General features: G+C 40.6%; 1 protein-coding gene across 3 annotated transcripts in view; it reads right to left on the bottom strand.

The window, feature by feature from the left end:
- Akt3 (AKT serine/threonine kinase 3) overlaps nt 1–15,451 on the bottom strand; it is a 256,790-nt gene that overhangs the window by 4,255 nt on the left and 237,084 nt on the right. For all 3 annotated transcript variants that reach the window (XM_052737751.1, XM_052737752.1, XM_052737753.1), the window contains one exon: nt 5,435–5,537. In XM_052737751.1, the coding sequence (XP_052593711.1) occupies nt 5,435–5,537 (103 nt within the window). The remainder of the gene's footprint in view (nt 1–5,434; nt 5,538–15,451) is intronic.

The following is a 15,451-nucleotide window of genomic DNA, read 5'->3' on the forward strand; positions in this document are numbered from 1 at the left end:
AGAGAGAGAGAGAGAGAGAGAGAGAGCGCACTTATGTGAAACACAGCAACGCAAGTCTCCTCAGAGTCTAGGAGAAGCCTCAGATTCCCTGTACACTGCTGTAGGCTGGCTGGTTATTTCTCTCGTCAGCCTGATATAAGCTAAAGGCATTTGGAAGGAGGAAACCTTCGCTGATAAAATGCTTACTTCAGATTTACATAGGATGGTTCAACCCATGCTGGGTGATGTCACCCCTGGGCTGGTGGTCCTCGGTTATATAAAAAGGAAAGTTGAGCAAGCCATGGGGAGCTATCCAGGAAGCAGCTTCTCCATGGCCTCAATATCAGTACCTACCTCCAGGTTCTTGCCTTAAGCTCCTTTCCTGACTTTCTTTGATGATGGACTGTGATCAGGACACGTAAGCCAAATAAACTGCTTTTGGTCATGGTTTTCATCATAGCAATATAAACAAATTAAAGCACTGGTTATGAGCCCCCGTGTAGAACTAGGAACTGAACCCAAGTCCCCTATAAGAGGAGCAAGTGCTCTTAATTACTGGGACATCATCTCTCTCCAGTCTTACAACCATTTTTTTCCCAAGCAAAATATTTCCATTTCCTCAAATCCATTAAAAAGGGATATTTCCATTCTTTTTGTTGCCCAGCCTTCCTAAGGAGCATTGATTTCATGTAATAACAACACCAACAGAGGCTATACTGCACCCCATAAAAGGCTTTGCTTTTATCTGAAAAATCAACTTTTGTATTGTTTCTTTGCCTTTTTTTTTTCTTCCTATATTCCCTTCTTAATGTACAGGGACCTCAGGAGTGAAACCAAACTGGCATTAACCTAAATTTTTCAGCTCAAATGTACCATGAACTACTGCTGCAGCAGGTAGAAACACACCACATACAGTTTGTGCAGGACATTCCACAAATTCCCTCTGCAAACAGCTGGGCAGCAATCCTAGGTAGAGGGAAATCTGCCTCCTTAGAAGAGATGGGTTCAGCCAGGCGGTGGTGGCACATGCCTTTAATCCCAGCACTTGGGAGGCAGAGCCAGGCAGATCTCTGTGAGTTCGAGGCCAGCTTGGTCTACAAAGCGAGATCCAGGACAGGCTCCAAAAGCTACACAGAGAAATTCTGTCTCGAAAAACAAAACAAAACAAAAAGAAAATATGGGTTCAGAACCAAGCCAATTACATGCATCTTCTAGATCCAATTCTTTAGCTGTTTGAAAGCTGGGAGAGATTGGCGGTATCCATTGTTGAGTCACATAGCATAAAAATCTTTACAAAAAAGTCAGCTTAAGTCATATTGTTGCAATTCTGACATGTGCCAATCACATCTGAGAAACAGTTTTCCCCACTAAAAGCTTTGTTCTTCTGAGTGTTTCTGCATAGCAAACCTGTAACAAGATCCAGACACTACGTGTGAGAAAGCATTGTGTTCTTCTACTCCAGATGACAGGACTGCCCTGGCTCCTGGCTGAAACCAGACCTTGTCCTAAGCCCAGAAGGGCTTTACATGGCAGGTGTTGGTCTTGCCTGGAAAGGGAGGGAATACGGCTGGGTGCCCCCAGAGAATGAAGACACTCTACTGTCACTTGAGTAACACATTCTGCAATTCTGACTAGGAACCAATCTGAATCCACAGTCTGGCTGTGAGGCCCCCACTCCAGCTCTTGTCTGCTCCATCAGGGTTGATCACAATGAGGCTGGTTCTTTGACTATGCCCAACCGAGACAGGATGGCAGCAGCTCCCTGGCACCTGTGATGCCCTGGCAGGGGGCTGCAGTGAACGGAGCTGGGGGACATGGCACCTGGTCAATGTATGTGAACCTCTTCCTACTCTGGAGGACCTTGCAGACACAATGACAGCAATAATGAATATGCACTACACTGAAATGATCAACCCTACAGTTTTGCATCTCAATCTCTGCATCAAAGCAGCTTCAGGCACTTGCTTTTCTCAGAACATTTAACAAATGTAATTAGACAGTAGCAAAAGTGACCAGATCGCTCTCAAAGAAATGTTCCTTTTCTGTGAGAGGAAAGCATAGGACCATTGATGGATGGAATGAAAGACAACACATTCTAAAATCTGTTCCATTAATTAACACCAGTTAGGACAATCTGGCACATTGCTGCAGCTGTTTGTAGAAAATGGAACATTTTGCTTTCTTTCTTAACTGCTGATTTATTCTTAAAAAATAATTAAGACTTTTTTTGATTTACAAAACCAAGGTGGTAAGTGGGAAGACAACTGCTAACAAATGGCATTTCTATGGACTTCAGAACCAAATCTGGGTGTGTGAGCTGTAACGAGGCCACCGGGAAAAAAACAAAACCAAAAAACCCTACTCTGTAATGATGGTTTATTGCCTCTTTTCTCTTCCCATAACGGAAACCTAGGATTTATGGACTGACAAAGTTAAAGCTCTTGCCTTGGCCCCTTAGAACCAAGAACTTCAGTTAATAGCCACTGGGACCCCTCCCCTCCAACAAAAGCCCAGACGGAGAGAGGCTTGGCCATCCTCTCATTTGCCTTTCCATCCTAGAGATCCTGAATGAGGCGAGAGGAGGCCGAGTTGTATGCTCTCCCTAACCCTAGTCTATGGTATACCCCGTCAGGCATGGACCGTACTGGCTGGGCTCTTGTTACTGTACTATCTAGGACCAGCAGCAGAGCAAAGCCATACTCTACTTCTGAGGCCCACAGAAGTCAGATTCCCACAGACTAATAACACCCACCTTGGAAATTATGCTAACCTAAGGGCTTTCTGTACAGCCCTCTCTCCCTAGAAACGAACCCATCATCCTTCAACACTGAGGCTTATGCAACATGGCCGACTCTTGTTGATTAGTGGAGGCGAGGGAAGAGGTGAAAGTTAAATTCTAGAAGCAGAGCATGTAAAGCATCTTATCCTCAACATTTAAGCATCATTTCAGAGGTTTTGGGAACTGAGAAATCAACATACACATTCTCATCAGGAGAGCAGCCGCCATAAGTGAACAGTTACAAATATGAAGACAGGATCAGTTAAGATGTCCTGGTCCTTGACTCCTGAGGTAAGTTAATTATGAAACAGTGTCTGACTAAGCACAATAATATCTTTAATAGCCTCTAGTATCACTTGGTTGAGACTTTTAAACTGTTTTTGCTACTGTTTATTTAGTCTTACATTTCCTCATGCTCATTCCACTCAGGATTTATTATATTGGACCTATCCCTCACTTCTCATGTAGATCATAAGGACCAGTTCATCAGGTCACTCAAGCTTGGAGTCATCTAGAGACTTTAAGAGCTGGCTTGTCAGGCACACTCCAGAGAAAGAGGGGCTCTGGAGATTATCCCAGAATCCCTGGACTTCCTTGTGAAGGAGATAGAACTAGTACGTGGCAGAGACAAGACCCAAAGCAGGCTCCCCAGCTTGGAGTCCATGTTTTCACAGTTTCTATCCTGCAAACCGGGCTTTACTTTTAACTTTCTGAAGTGAACTATCTACTCATGCCTCTTCATTTCCAAGCCCTACCTATTTCTATTTTTTTCCCAAAATCACGTATTCAGTTGTCTTAAAAATAATCCTCAAATGCCAAAACTTCTGTTTAAAAAAATAACCATCTTGAAAAGGACAGAGACATGTCATGAATGAAGCTTGGTGTTAAGGCCTAGGTATGTTACTTCTAGATTCAGGAAGTTGAGGCGTAAGGATCCTTTGAGTTCCAGACCAGGCTAGGCTTGTGAGAGTCCCTCCAACCTACTTTCCAAAAAGACACTAAGATCTTCCTATCCCCATGTAGACTTTGGATGCCAACTGGGAGGAAAGGAAGCCCAGATATCCACAGGCAACTGCACTGTGCTAAGAGCAGGACCTTTTCCTGACCCGAACTGTCCCAAGCTCCAGTCACATTTCATGTTCACTCCTTTCATAAATACTTAACAAGTATCTATCCTGGGACCTGGGACCGTCATTAAGTCATGAGATCCTTTCTCTCAGTGATATTATGTTACATTGACAAAAACAGAAAACAAATTAACAAGAAAATTAGCAAATAAAGGCATCATCAGCACAGATGCATTACAGTCGAATGGAGCTTGTTAAGAGTACAGTATTCCTCAGGCTCAGACATCAAAGGTGGTTCTCTGGGAAAGAATGTGTATGTATACTGAAAAGGGAAGTCAGTAGAGAGCTTTACTCTGGGCAATGATGGTGTGCAAACAACCAACCATAGATCCAAATGGCAGAGTCCAGCAAGAACTCAGGGTAGGCACTTCTCTTGGTCTGCTTAATTACTCACTGGTGTTTCACAACATTTTGAACAATTATATTGCTACGTCCTATCCTGAAACCAGAGGCCGAGGCCTGTGCCCATAATTTCTACTTAGATAACACTTAACTAATTGCCTGCAACTCCACAGGCCTTTGAATAGTCTCCAACTTCTTAGTGATGCTAAAAGACTACCAATACCATTTGTAGCTCTCTTTAGCATGTGGGCATCTTAAGCGCTCGGCTGGTGTCCCAGCTGAGCTGGTAAGCCCTGCTCCTAGCTGTGTGTGACACTGGACGTCAATGCCTTCACTTATAAAACCTAAGCACATCTTCTTGGTAAATCTAAAGGCACAAAAGAACCAGAGTGCACATATGTACACACAGACACTTCCCCTCAGGACATATACTCTCCTGGGTGCAGGGCCATAGACCCCAGATGAGTCCTAGCTTGTGTTTCAACAATAAAATTAGTCAGCCGTGACCACTATGGGGATAGCATTTCATTTTCTTTTTCTGTCTCACAGACATTCAGTGTATTTGAGAAGTACCAACCAACAGCAGAGAAAAATGTCCAAACAAAGGAAAAGAAAGAAAGAAATGCTAAAGGATGCTACACATGGATGCCTGGGATTCTTTCAGCTTTCCAAACATCACCTCAAAACTCTACCCTATCTTTGTTCTTCATCAAAACCTACTTATTTATGGCATTTCTCAGAGTACAAGGCATATATTAAGGTATATGGAATGACATGAAATGGTGAATGGACACATAGCCTAATGCATTTTTAATTTAAAGTACGTAAATAAAAATATCAAACTAAATTGAGTTTAAAGATCTTACTGTTTAAGGAAAGCCTAATTTTAAAAGTAAAGTTAAAAATGACCGAGTAAGGAGGATGTGAAGAAACAAGGTCTGGACTAAGGAATGCTCCTAACAGGCAGCAAAGCCCTGCTAAGACAGCAGTGAAGGAGGAGTCAGTCTGTCACTCACTGGGCCTCTAACTCTCCTACCCAGGACTGTTCCTGATGCCCAGCCCATTCACTCACAGGGAGCTCCAAATCCTCAACAGAAATGGAATGAAAGCCACAGTTGGATTTAATCTTTCAAGTAGCAAATGATTTTGAAGTAGACTGTTTTAAATTATTTTAGAAAGTTATCAACTGCCTAATAAATTTACTTACACTTTTCAGGTGGTGTTATTGTAATAGTTTGAGCTGTAAATTCTTCATCAAAATATCTGGTATCTGTCTCAGATGTTACTTGAGGCTTAAAAGGAGGTACAAGCTGTAAGAAAAAAGAGTACTGTCAATATATTTCCCTTCAGGAAATCTTCCTTTTAGGAAATAATTAGAGAGCAAACAGTGAAATGAATGGTACAAAAGACTAGAAGGCGAGTCACAGTGTGAGGTAGGCAAGGTGCGTGGCTTCCTCTGTCACGAGTCTAAAGATAGACTAGTGAGGTCGTGGCTACGCCATAAACAACTGATTATGTGAGAAAGACCAGTGGGGAGGTCATAAACTACATTGAGAGGAGGGCTGTACAGTTGGCTGCAAGTATTTGCTGAGAACAGGTGTAGAGGGGCCATCATAAGGCTGCTGGCCACCTGGTGAGATGGTGGTTCTTCCCAGGGCAGCAAGAATGCAATCTTGATTGCTATCCTTTCCTTCTTTCCTGGTACTTGGCTCAATTGGTTAATATTAAAAATACAACTTAGCTGTGAGTAGTGCTGTACTCCTGTGATAACAGGACTCAGAAGGCTGAAGCAGGAGGATCACAAGCCCAGTTGGGCTGTATGGTGAGACCCTGTTTCAAAACCAACAAACCAACCTATCAACACACAAAGAAAAGCAAAAGCCAACTTAACACAGCTGTTCTGAAAAGCAGACGACACCCCACCTTTCTAATTTGTAAAGAAGTCTGCTTTTATGGAACAGGCATTGATGCCTGCCTTTGCCTTAGATCAGAATTCTTAGCAATCTCTAAGTTTGTGGAAAAACTGCATCTACAGCTTTCACTCCCTCCTCACAAGGGATGGGTCCTGAAGGCAGTCTCAAGGAACTACAAAAGCACTGACAGAGCTGGACTGACTTTAGCAGGAACAGGGTGGGAAGGAAGCCTCAGTTTGCTGAAAGGTATAGACGCCTGATTCATGTTACCCTGTACTGGCTGTGAGTAAGCAGGGCTGTGGCAGGGTTCTCACTTGTCAGAGCTCTGACCCCAAAGGGCAAGAGAGACATATGGGTCTCCTTTTGAAAACAAGGTGCTCAGTCCCAGAACTTGTGAGTTTCATCAGAACAGAATATAATTCTTACAGGGATAGGAAAATGAGAAACAGGATGAAGAAATTAGGATGTTTTGCTAAAATCTTAAAAAAGAAACACACAATTGGATTGAGAGAAGTGTGTTATCCTCATTCTCACTGTCAGCAAATCTATAGTAAAATGTTTATTCTCAAGCCAGGCGGTAGTGGTACATGCTTTTAATCCCAGCAATCAGGAGGAGGCAGAGGCAGGCAGATCTCTGTGAGTTCAAGGCCAGCCTGATCTACAGAGTGAGATCCAGGACTGGCTCCAAAACAAAAGAGAAACCCTGTCTTGAAAAAACAAAAAAAAGAAAAAGAAAGAAAATATTTATTCTCTAGACAGATTCTATTTTTTAAAGTTGGAAAATGGGGTCTGATATCCAGTACAACAAAAGCAAAAGCAAACAGAACAATAAAAATCTGAAGTAGATTTACTGGCACATGCCTACAACCCAGCACCAGGAGACAGAAGTAGGAGGACTGTGGGTCTGAGGCCAGTCTGGGCTACAGAGCAAGTTTCAGACCATTCTGGGCTACACAAAGAGACCCTGTCTCAAAGACATAAGACTTTGTTGAAGTACAACTTTCAAAGAAATAATAGCATTGTGGCTTTAACCTGCTCCTAAGTGTCTATAAAAACAGAGAATCTGAACACAAAAGGAAATATATGAGCTAAGGAAAGACCATATCAAAACCCAAGAAAAGATTACCAAATAGAAAGAAAAGAAACTAAGCCTTGATTTTGGACTTGCAACAATAGCTCTCTCTCTGTCTCTCTCTCTGTCTCTCTCTCTGTCTCTCTCTCTGTCTCTCTCTCTGTCTCTCTCTCTCTCTCTCTCTCTCTCTCTCTCTCTCTCTCTCTCTCTCTCTCCTTATTTCTTTCAAAACCAAAAAACCAACTTCCTAGTCTGTGGTATTTTGTTATGGTCACCCTAGTACACAACAACTCCATGATCTTTTTTTATTTGGGGCTTAAGCCAATAGTATCACTCCATCTTTATTTTCCCTAGGCACCTCTTTCAAAACAATCTTGTATCAGTTAGCACAGTAAACCTCCCTTTAGAAATGGTAATTACTAGCAAATCAGAATCACCTAACTATAAATTAGTTAGCTCTTATATGCTAATTCAATAAATAACAACCATATCATTAAAGTATAAACAATGTATTTTCCCAACAAATGCATTATACTTGAAGCAGATCTTTCTTTAAAGTCATTGTATTTTTAGAAAATGTTCTAAATGATCAAAACAGTAGGATCAAGATTATAGGCTACTACAGTATGGATCTAGAATGTCCGCAGAAGTCCATGTGTTTAAGTCCTTGGTTTCAGAAAGGTGATGAACTTTTAAGAGACGGGACACCTAGCTTTGTCTTAGATCACTGTGCTCTTGAAAGTGATCACAGACCTATGGTTTCTTCCTTTTGTTTCTCCTTCATTGCTGCCATACTGAGCAGCTTGTTCCACCACGTACCATGTACCATGATGTACCATCTGTCTCACTGTAAGCCCTGTAGAAATAGGATTGGCCAGTCATATACAGAAACTTCCAAAATCGTAAGTCAAATAAGCCTGTTCTCTTTTTGTGCTGATTATCTAGGTTATTTTGTTATTATAATAGACAGTTAACATGTGTTCAAGACATTAACTTCAGTTGGTTGAAAAGGCTTGTTTAGAGCCAGGTTTACTTGTGCAAACTCAAGTACATTTAGAAAACACAAGGAAAATTACAACTCCTTCAATTATTTCCACATTGCTTTTCTATCAAATTATACCCTAACATTCACTATCTTTCTAAAATTAAATATTTATGTTTCTAAACAGTATAAGTAGAGGAATACATTGAAAAGATAATTTTCCTAAATTCATGAGAGTAAATCACAATCCCTATTTCCTTAGGCTGGGAATACATGAGTGTAGGACTAAGATCTTTGAAAGCAAGTCTCCTCAGACCTTCCTTAGCATCAAATCACTTGTGACTAGCGTGTACCTGTATGTTCAATTTTTGTTTGTTTGTCTGTTTTCTATTTTCAGGCTGTGGTGCTTAAGAAATAGAGTATTACCTCGCTCTCTCTGTGATAGAACATGATTATAGTGTCTTAACTGCATTACAAGCCATGGTAATCTCAATCATTATGTGCTTGTATATATGGATCAAAAATACCAGGAGAAAGACATTTGCAACAAAAAAAATGGGTAGCACTCTTAGGTTTTGTAATTTGTTACTATATTTTTATCTCTTTAAAGCAATATGATTAAAGTAGTTAATTTTATGTAGGAATTCTGATTTACTTTATCCCTGTTTATCTTTAAAAAAAAAAAACTCGCTTTATGATTTGTGTATGTCTGTGTACGTATACAGGAAAAAGCAAGAATAAGGAATATGTGCACATAAAATGAATCCACCTATGGCATATATTATTTAACTATGTTATGCACAAAGCTCTATAATACCAATGCATTCTTGACATAAAAATAGAAATTTGAAATAAGTGTATTTCATTTTTCCATAACCATATGATATTAATTGAAGTTCACATGTCTGACTTCAATCCTATGCAAAATGTATCAAGGGGCTCAAGGTCTATACCATGTTTATATACCATAAATATTCATATGCCATAAACTTGAACCGCCAAAGTGGGTATTTTAGCCACACCAAGCATTGCATAGAAGTTAAATCCACAGAAAGAAGAAAACCAAAAATTAGAGCAGGAATCAAGAAAATAAAACCAAAAGCTGAATCTATTTAATAATTAATAAAACTAATAGGATGAGTCTACTTGTGTTAAATAAATGCACTTCTATCAGTTTTCTTTGCATTTTAAGCGGTTCTGCACATAATTTGGTACAAAATGTATTTTCACTAAAGATTACACTACTGACATTTACACCTGAACTATGTCATTTGTCACATTTGATATCTCTGTACTGACATCCACTCAGAGCCACAACACTACTTCCCGTTTGCACTGCTCTGACACTTGGCCATTAAATATATCTATTTATTATGATTTTTTTCCCAGATTTTGTTTTAGATGAGATTCTGATAAGAAAAAAAAATCTATGTATATTTTGTCCACAGGCATTTATTAAAGCTTATGCTATATCTATTATATGGAATAACTAATGTTACTTTTGACAGCTGTCTGTGTTTTTTTTTTTTGTTTTTTTTTTTTTTTTGGTTTTTCGAGACAGGGTTTCTCTGTGTAGCTTTGCGCCTTTCCTGGAACTCACTCTGTAGCCCAGGCTGGCCTTGAACTCACACAGATCTGCCTGCTTCTGCCTCCCGAGTGCTGGGATTAAAGGCATGCACCACCACCGCCCGGCCAAACTCCATTCTTGACCATGCATGTTTCCCAATATTTAGTACCACTCATCTGCATTCTTGTTCTCCATTTTATTTTATTTTATTTTTTCCTTTTTTTTTTAAATTTTTCAATACAATTCAGTTCTACATATCCGCCACGGATTCCCTTGTTCTCCCCCGTCCCGTCCCCCTCACCTTCCCCCCAGCCCGCCCCCCCCCCCCATTCCCATCTCCTCTCCTCCAGGGCAAAGCCTTCCCCACAGACTGAGTTCAACCTGGTAGACTCAGTCCAGGCAGGTCCAGTTCCCTCCTCCCAGGCCGAGCCAAGCAATCCTGCATAGGCCCCAGGTTTCAAACAGCCAACTCATGCAATGAGCACAGGACCTGGTCCCACTGCCTGGATGCCTCCCAAAGAGATCAAGCCAATCAACTGTCTCACCCATTCAGAGGGCTGAATGGATGAGACAGTTGATTGGCTTGTTCTCCATTTTAAACCTTCATTTCCCACCTACTTTATCAACCTTTTTTTCTATTGAGGCAATCTATCCTACAACTTTATACTCTGATTCCCCAGACATTCACATTCTTTCCTGTTCATACTCAAATGCTGGTTCCTTAGACAATTTTTTTTCTTGAATTAAACACTCTTCAAGCGGCAAGAGCCTTTTTCCTTATACTTTTTAGACTAAAATCAGTTCCTATTTCTTAGTTATCTATAGAATCTACACTTCCTTTTCCTTCCTTGTGAATAGGAATGGCCCCCATAGACTCATGTGTTTGAGTACTCATACTACTAGGAGATGTGACCTTATTTGAGTAGATGTGGCTTGTTGGAGGAAGTGTATCACTGGAGGTGGGCTTGAGGTCTCAGATGCTCAAGCCATGCCCAGTGTGGCATTCTCTTCCCACTGCCTTAGGATCCAGATGTAGACTCTCAGCTCCTTTTCTAGCAGTCTGCCTGCCTGCATGCCACCATGCTTCCTGACATGAGGATAATGAACTAAACCTCTGAAACTGTAAGTCGGCCCCAATTAAATATTTTCCTTTATAAGAGTTACGGGGGTCATAGTGTCTCCTCACAGCACCAACTAAGACAATCATTGAGACAGACCTTTGATGGGATTCTTTTCTAGATGCTTCTCCCTACTGCTATACCAAGAATCTAGAAAAGGTCCCTGTACTGCATGTCGTCTCCTTACACCAAGCACAGGAGCAACACTATTGAGAACTGTATGTCACTAGGCACCTCTCCAGTCAGGCGTGCCACTTATTACTGTTTTATCTTTCCTTAAACTGTTCCTCCTCCCTTTCTTTAATGTCACATTTCCATTATTTTCAGTATTATATTTCCTTTCTATGGATGTTATCAATGCCGGAAAGGTCAATGACGACAGTGTAGAGCTAAAGTCAGCATTAGAATGCAAGCTAAGAAAAACTTACAGGAAACACATCAGGTAGATGCATGAACCTATGGTGAATGGTGAATTTACAGCATGTTTAACCACTTTTAAGCAGTGCTCTCCAGACTTAAGTGGTATAGCCCTATGGTCAAGAGCTTACCTAGCAAGCATGCAGTCTGGGTTTACTCCCTAACACCGTTATCTATAAAGCAAAAATTATAATTATCATCCACTGTGATGTTTACCGTATGAAAGAAAGCAGATCTTAGACAATGGCAGCACAGAAAGAAAGAGAGGAAAGGCTGCTGCTGAATGTGATGCAGTCAGAGCTGAAAGCAGACAGGGGATGAAACACACACTGCAGAGTCTAGACACCCCCTCCAACAATGAAACAACAGAGATGGCTAGTCAGATTATGACAGAGGTAAAAGGGAACTAGAGATGCCCAACAAATCACAAAAGAGGTAGGCAAAGAGAAAGGCAAAAAAGACAAACTAAAAATCAGCCAGACAACTATATCAGTAAATGAACTAAATGAAGATAGCTATACATTACATTTCATTAAGTCATGTTATCCAGCAAATGAGAAAAAACAACAATAAACTACATGCTAAAACAGAATCTACTTATTTATAATTTAAATAGACAGGAGGAAAATGATAAGGAAAGACTTATTACACACAGGTACACACACACTTATATTTAATATATATATATATTTATATATATATATAATGCAGCTCTGTTGCAGAGCATTGGCCTTGCACGTGGAGAGATCTGGGCTTAAGGAGGATCACTGAAAAAAATTAACAAATAAACAAAACCAAAAAAGAAACGCAAACTTGAAAAGATGTTTACAATTGTGGCTGAAGATTTCCACAACTGCTTGTCAGTAACAGAGAGCACCAGTCCCGGGAAGAATGCTGCCGACATGAACCGCACCATCTGCTCTCTTAACAGAACATGTGTCCCACAGCCACAGACGCATCTCGGTAAAACATGCTATGTATGGAGTTAGAGCAGAATCTGTGTTGTCTTCTCCTCATCCTTGCTCTGTCCCTGATAATTTAATTTTTTTTTTAACTTTTCAACTTTTGTTATAAAAAATGTCACACAAAAAAGTAATTAACCAGACTCAAAGCCAACTCAATGAACTTCTATAGTTAGAATGGCAATTTGGCTCTTCCTCACCCCTAATATTTAGCTGTTCTTTTTTTCTTTTCTACATGTTATATAAATAAAATATTTAAAACATTTTCTAAATGAAAATGTACTAAAAAAAAAAATAGACCTAAAAGTCCCCAGAATATTGGTTCTCAACCTTCCTATGCTGCAACCCTTTAATACAGCTCCTCATGTTGTGGTGACCCACAACCATAAAATTATTTTGTTGCTACTTCATAACTGTAACTTTGCTACTGTTATGAATCATAATGTAAATTATGTGTTTTCCAATGGTCTTAGGTGACCCCTGTGAAAGGGTCGTCAACCCCCAAAGTGGTCAGAACTGTTGGCCTAGAGAAAAACTTTGTGCTTAATTAAATACATACATTAGCAACAAAAAAAGGTCTCAAAAGCAATAATCATGGCTCTAACCCAAGGAAACTAGCGAAGTAAACTTGAATGCAGCAGAATGATGAAATAATCAAATGGGGTTAGTGATGAAGCACAGTGGCAGCACACTTCTCTAGCATACGTAAGACCCTGGGTTCAAGCCCCAACACACACACACACACATACACACACATACACACACACACACACACACATACACACACATACACACACACACACACACACACACACACACACACACACACACACACACACATACAATAAATAAGTAAAATCAGAAACAAACCCACAATAGAGAAAAATCAGTAAAATCTAAATTAATTTGATTCTTTTAAAATCTGAGGCTGGGGTTGGAATGAAGGCTCCATGATTAAGAGCAGCTGCTCTTGTAGAGGATTGGAGTTTGGTCTCCAGGCACCAGAATACACATGGCAGCTCACCACCATCTGTAATATTATAACCTCCATGGAAACCACACACTCATGGACACTACACACGCATGCACGCACGCACATTGAGTACTTATAGGTGCAGGCAAAACACTCATATACATAAAATAAGTAATTCCAAAAATGTTAAAATAGCTAAATGAAATTAAATCTGAGGCTGGACTAGTTAGTAGTGCATACTGTGATCCAAGGAAGAAGGAAGTTGGTTTGAGGGCAAGACAGGCTACACAGGAAGACCCAGTCAAACAGCAGGAAAGAGTATGTAGACCAAGTTAGACCAGCAAACACCCTGCCAGATAAATCTCCCAGCTTAAGGGTCCTAAAATGATCAGAATCTTCTGACTCCAGCCTTTCTGCAAAGGAAGCAAGATGCATTCCCAGAGCAGAGGACCATCTCCTCCAACCTTTTCCCCAGGGGGTTACCATGCTACAGTGAGCTCACTTTCTAGTTTTTGAAGAGAATGATTAGACCTGGCTTTAAGACACTAAATATGTCATCTCTATTCTGTCCAAACATTTAGAAAGGGGTAGAAAAAGGCAGTTCTTTGTGAGTTCCAGCCAGCCTGGCTACCATCATACCATCATCAGTTCCAGGTTACACAGAGATACACAATGAGACTCTGTCTCAAAAGAAATTTTAATTAGAAAACTGGGCATTGCCGGGCGGTGGTGGCGCACGCCTTTAATCCCAGCACTCGGGAGGCAGAGGCAGGCGGATCTCTGTGAGTTCGAGGCCAGCCTGGTCTCCAAAGCGAGTTCCAGGAAAGGCGCAAAGCTACATAGAGAAACCCTGTCTCGAAAAAACCAAAAAAAACAAAAACAAAAACAAAAACAAAAACTGGGCATTAATTGTAGACTAACATATGAAATAATAAGCACACAAAGTATCCAAATTAAAGATGAAATACCTAGTTATGCATGTTACACATTTTAGTTTTTATTGCATTTACTTATTTATTTGAGTGTGGGTAGAAGGGTCTGCACATGGCACAGGTCACATGGGAAGGTCAGAAGACAACTTGCAGGAGTAGGTTTCCTCTTTCTACCATGGGTGTCATGGGGATGGAACTGAGGTCAGCAGGCTTGGGGACAATGCCTTTTACCCACTGAGCCATCTCAATAGTCCAATTTATTACACATTTTAAAGACAAAATTTTTCAATTTTAGTTTACTTCATGATTCATATTTACAAAACACCTGACTTCTTACTAACTTCATTAAAATTGCTACTGTTATCAGAAGATCTGAAGGTTGGTTTCTTATTACTTGTCCTATGTGAACCCAGAGCTACAACACTGAAGTGTGCTGTGGTAAGGTTGTTCCTGAGTATATGAGGCTGTCTGAAAACACCAGCTGCCTACCTGACAAGCAGGACACCGAGAGAAGGGATGAGTCAACGGTAAATCTGCTGTTTAAAGAAACGGACATTTTTGTGCTTGTATTTCTTGTAACGTGCTTTACACTTAAAATAACTTCTTTACATAAATTTCATAAAGTTACATTTTGGTAGCTTCTGTTCTTATCAAATTTCTATCCTCACAAGATGGGTATCTGATTATTTTAGTTGTAGGATCGTCTTTACTCTGAATATATGTTTCCCAGTAGACAGGCAAGGTGTTTCTTCATAGAAACACTGCTTAGGTTCTAAAACTTTTTCTGGTACCATCAACAGCTATTTAATGTGACCCTCTGAACACTGCTAAGGAAAGCCATGCTCCACACAGAAGTTTCTTCACAGGACTGAGAAGCTCCTCCTGTCGGTTAGCAGAGCCACAATGCATCCTGACTATTGCCTCTTAGAGTAATGCTACCTTCCTTCTTTCCAGTTTTAGTTACTTTTATTTATTTTGCACGTTTGGTACTGGGGTGCAATGCACACTCTTATAAATGCTAAGCATGAGTCCTGCCACTAAACCACACATGCTCTCTTGTTCTTGGGAAGGAGTACTTCATGGAGAGGGTATATCCAAGGGATGATATTAAGTTGCAGTTTATTGTTTTATATTCCAAAGAAAGTCTCTGACTGCAGGGAACCATGTAGCTGGCTCGGCCTAGCTGCCTTGACAGGCATGTATCATAGGTTTTTCAGAGTCCATGGCTCCAGGGGCACAATATGCCTGCCTTCCAGTTCCTGAGAGACTGATGCATGCCCTCAGGCAG

Source organism: Peromyscus californicus, unplaced genomic scaffold (genome assembly GCF_007827085.1).
Source record: "Peromyscus californicus insignis strain IS unplaced genomic scaffold, ASM782708v3 Scaffold_14__1_contigs__length_90479793_seg_2, whole genome shotgun sequence".
NCBI classification, from domain to species: Eukaryota; Metazoa; Chordata; class Mammalia; order Rodentia; family Cricetidae; genus Peromyscus; species Peromyscus californicus.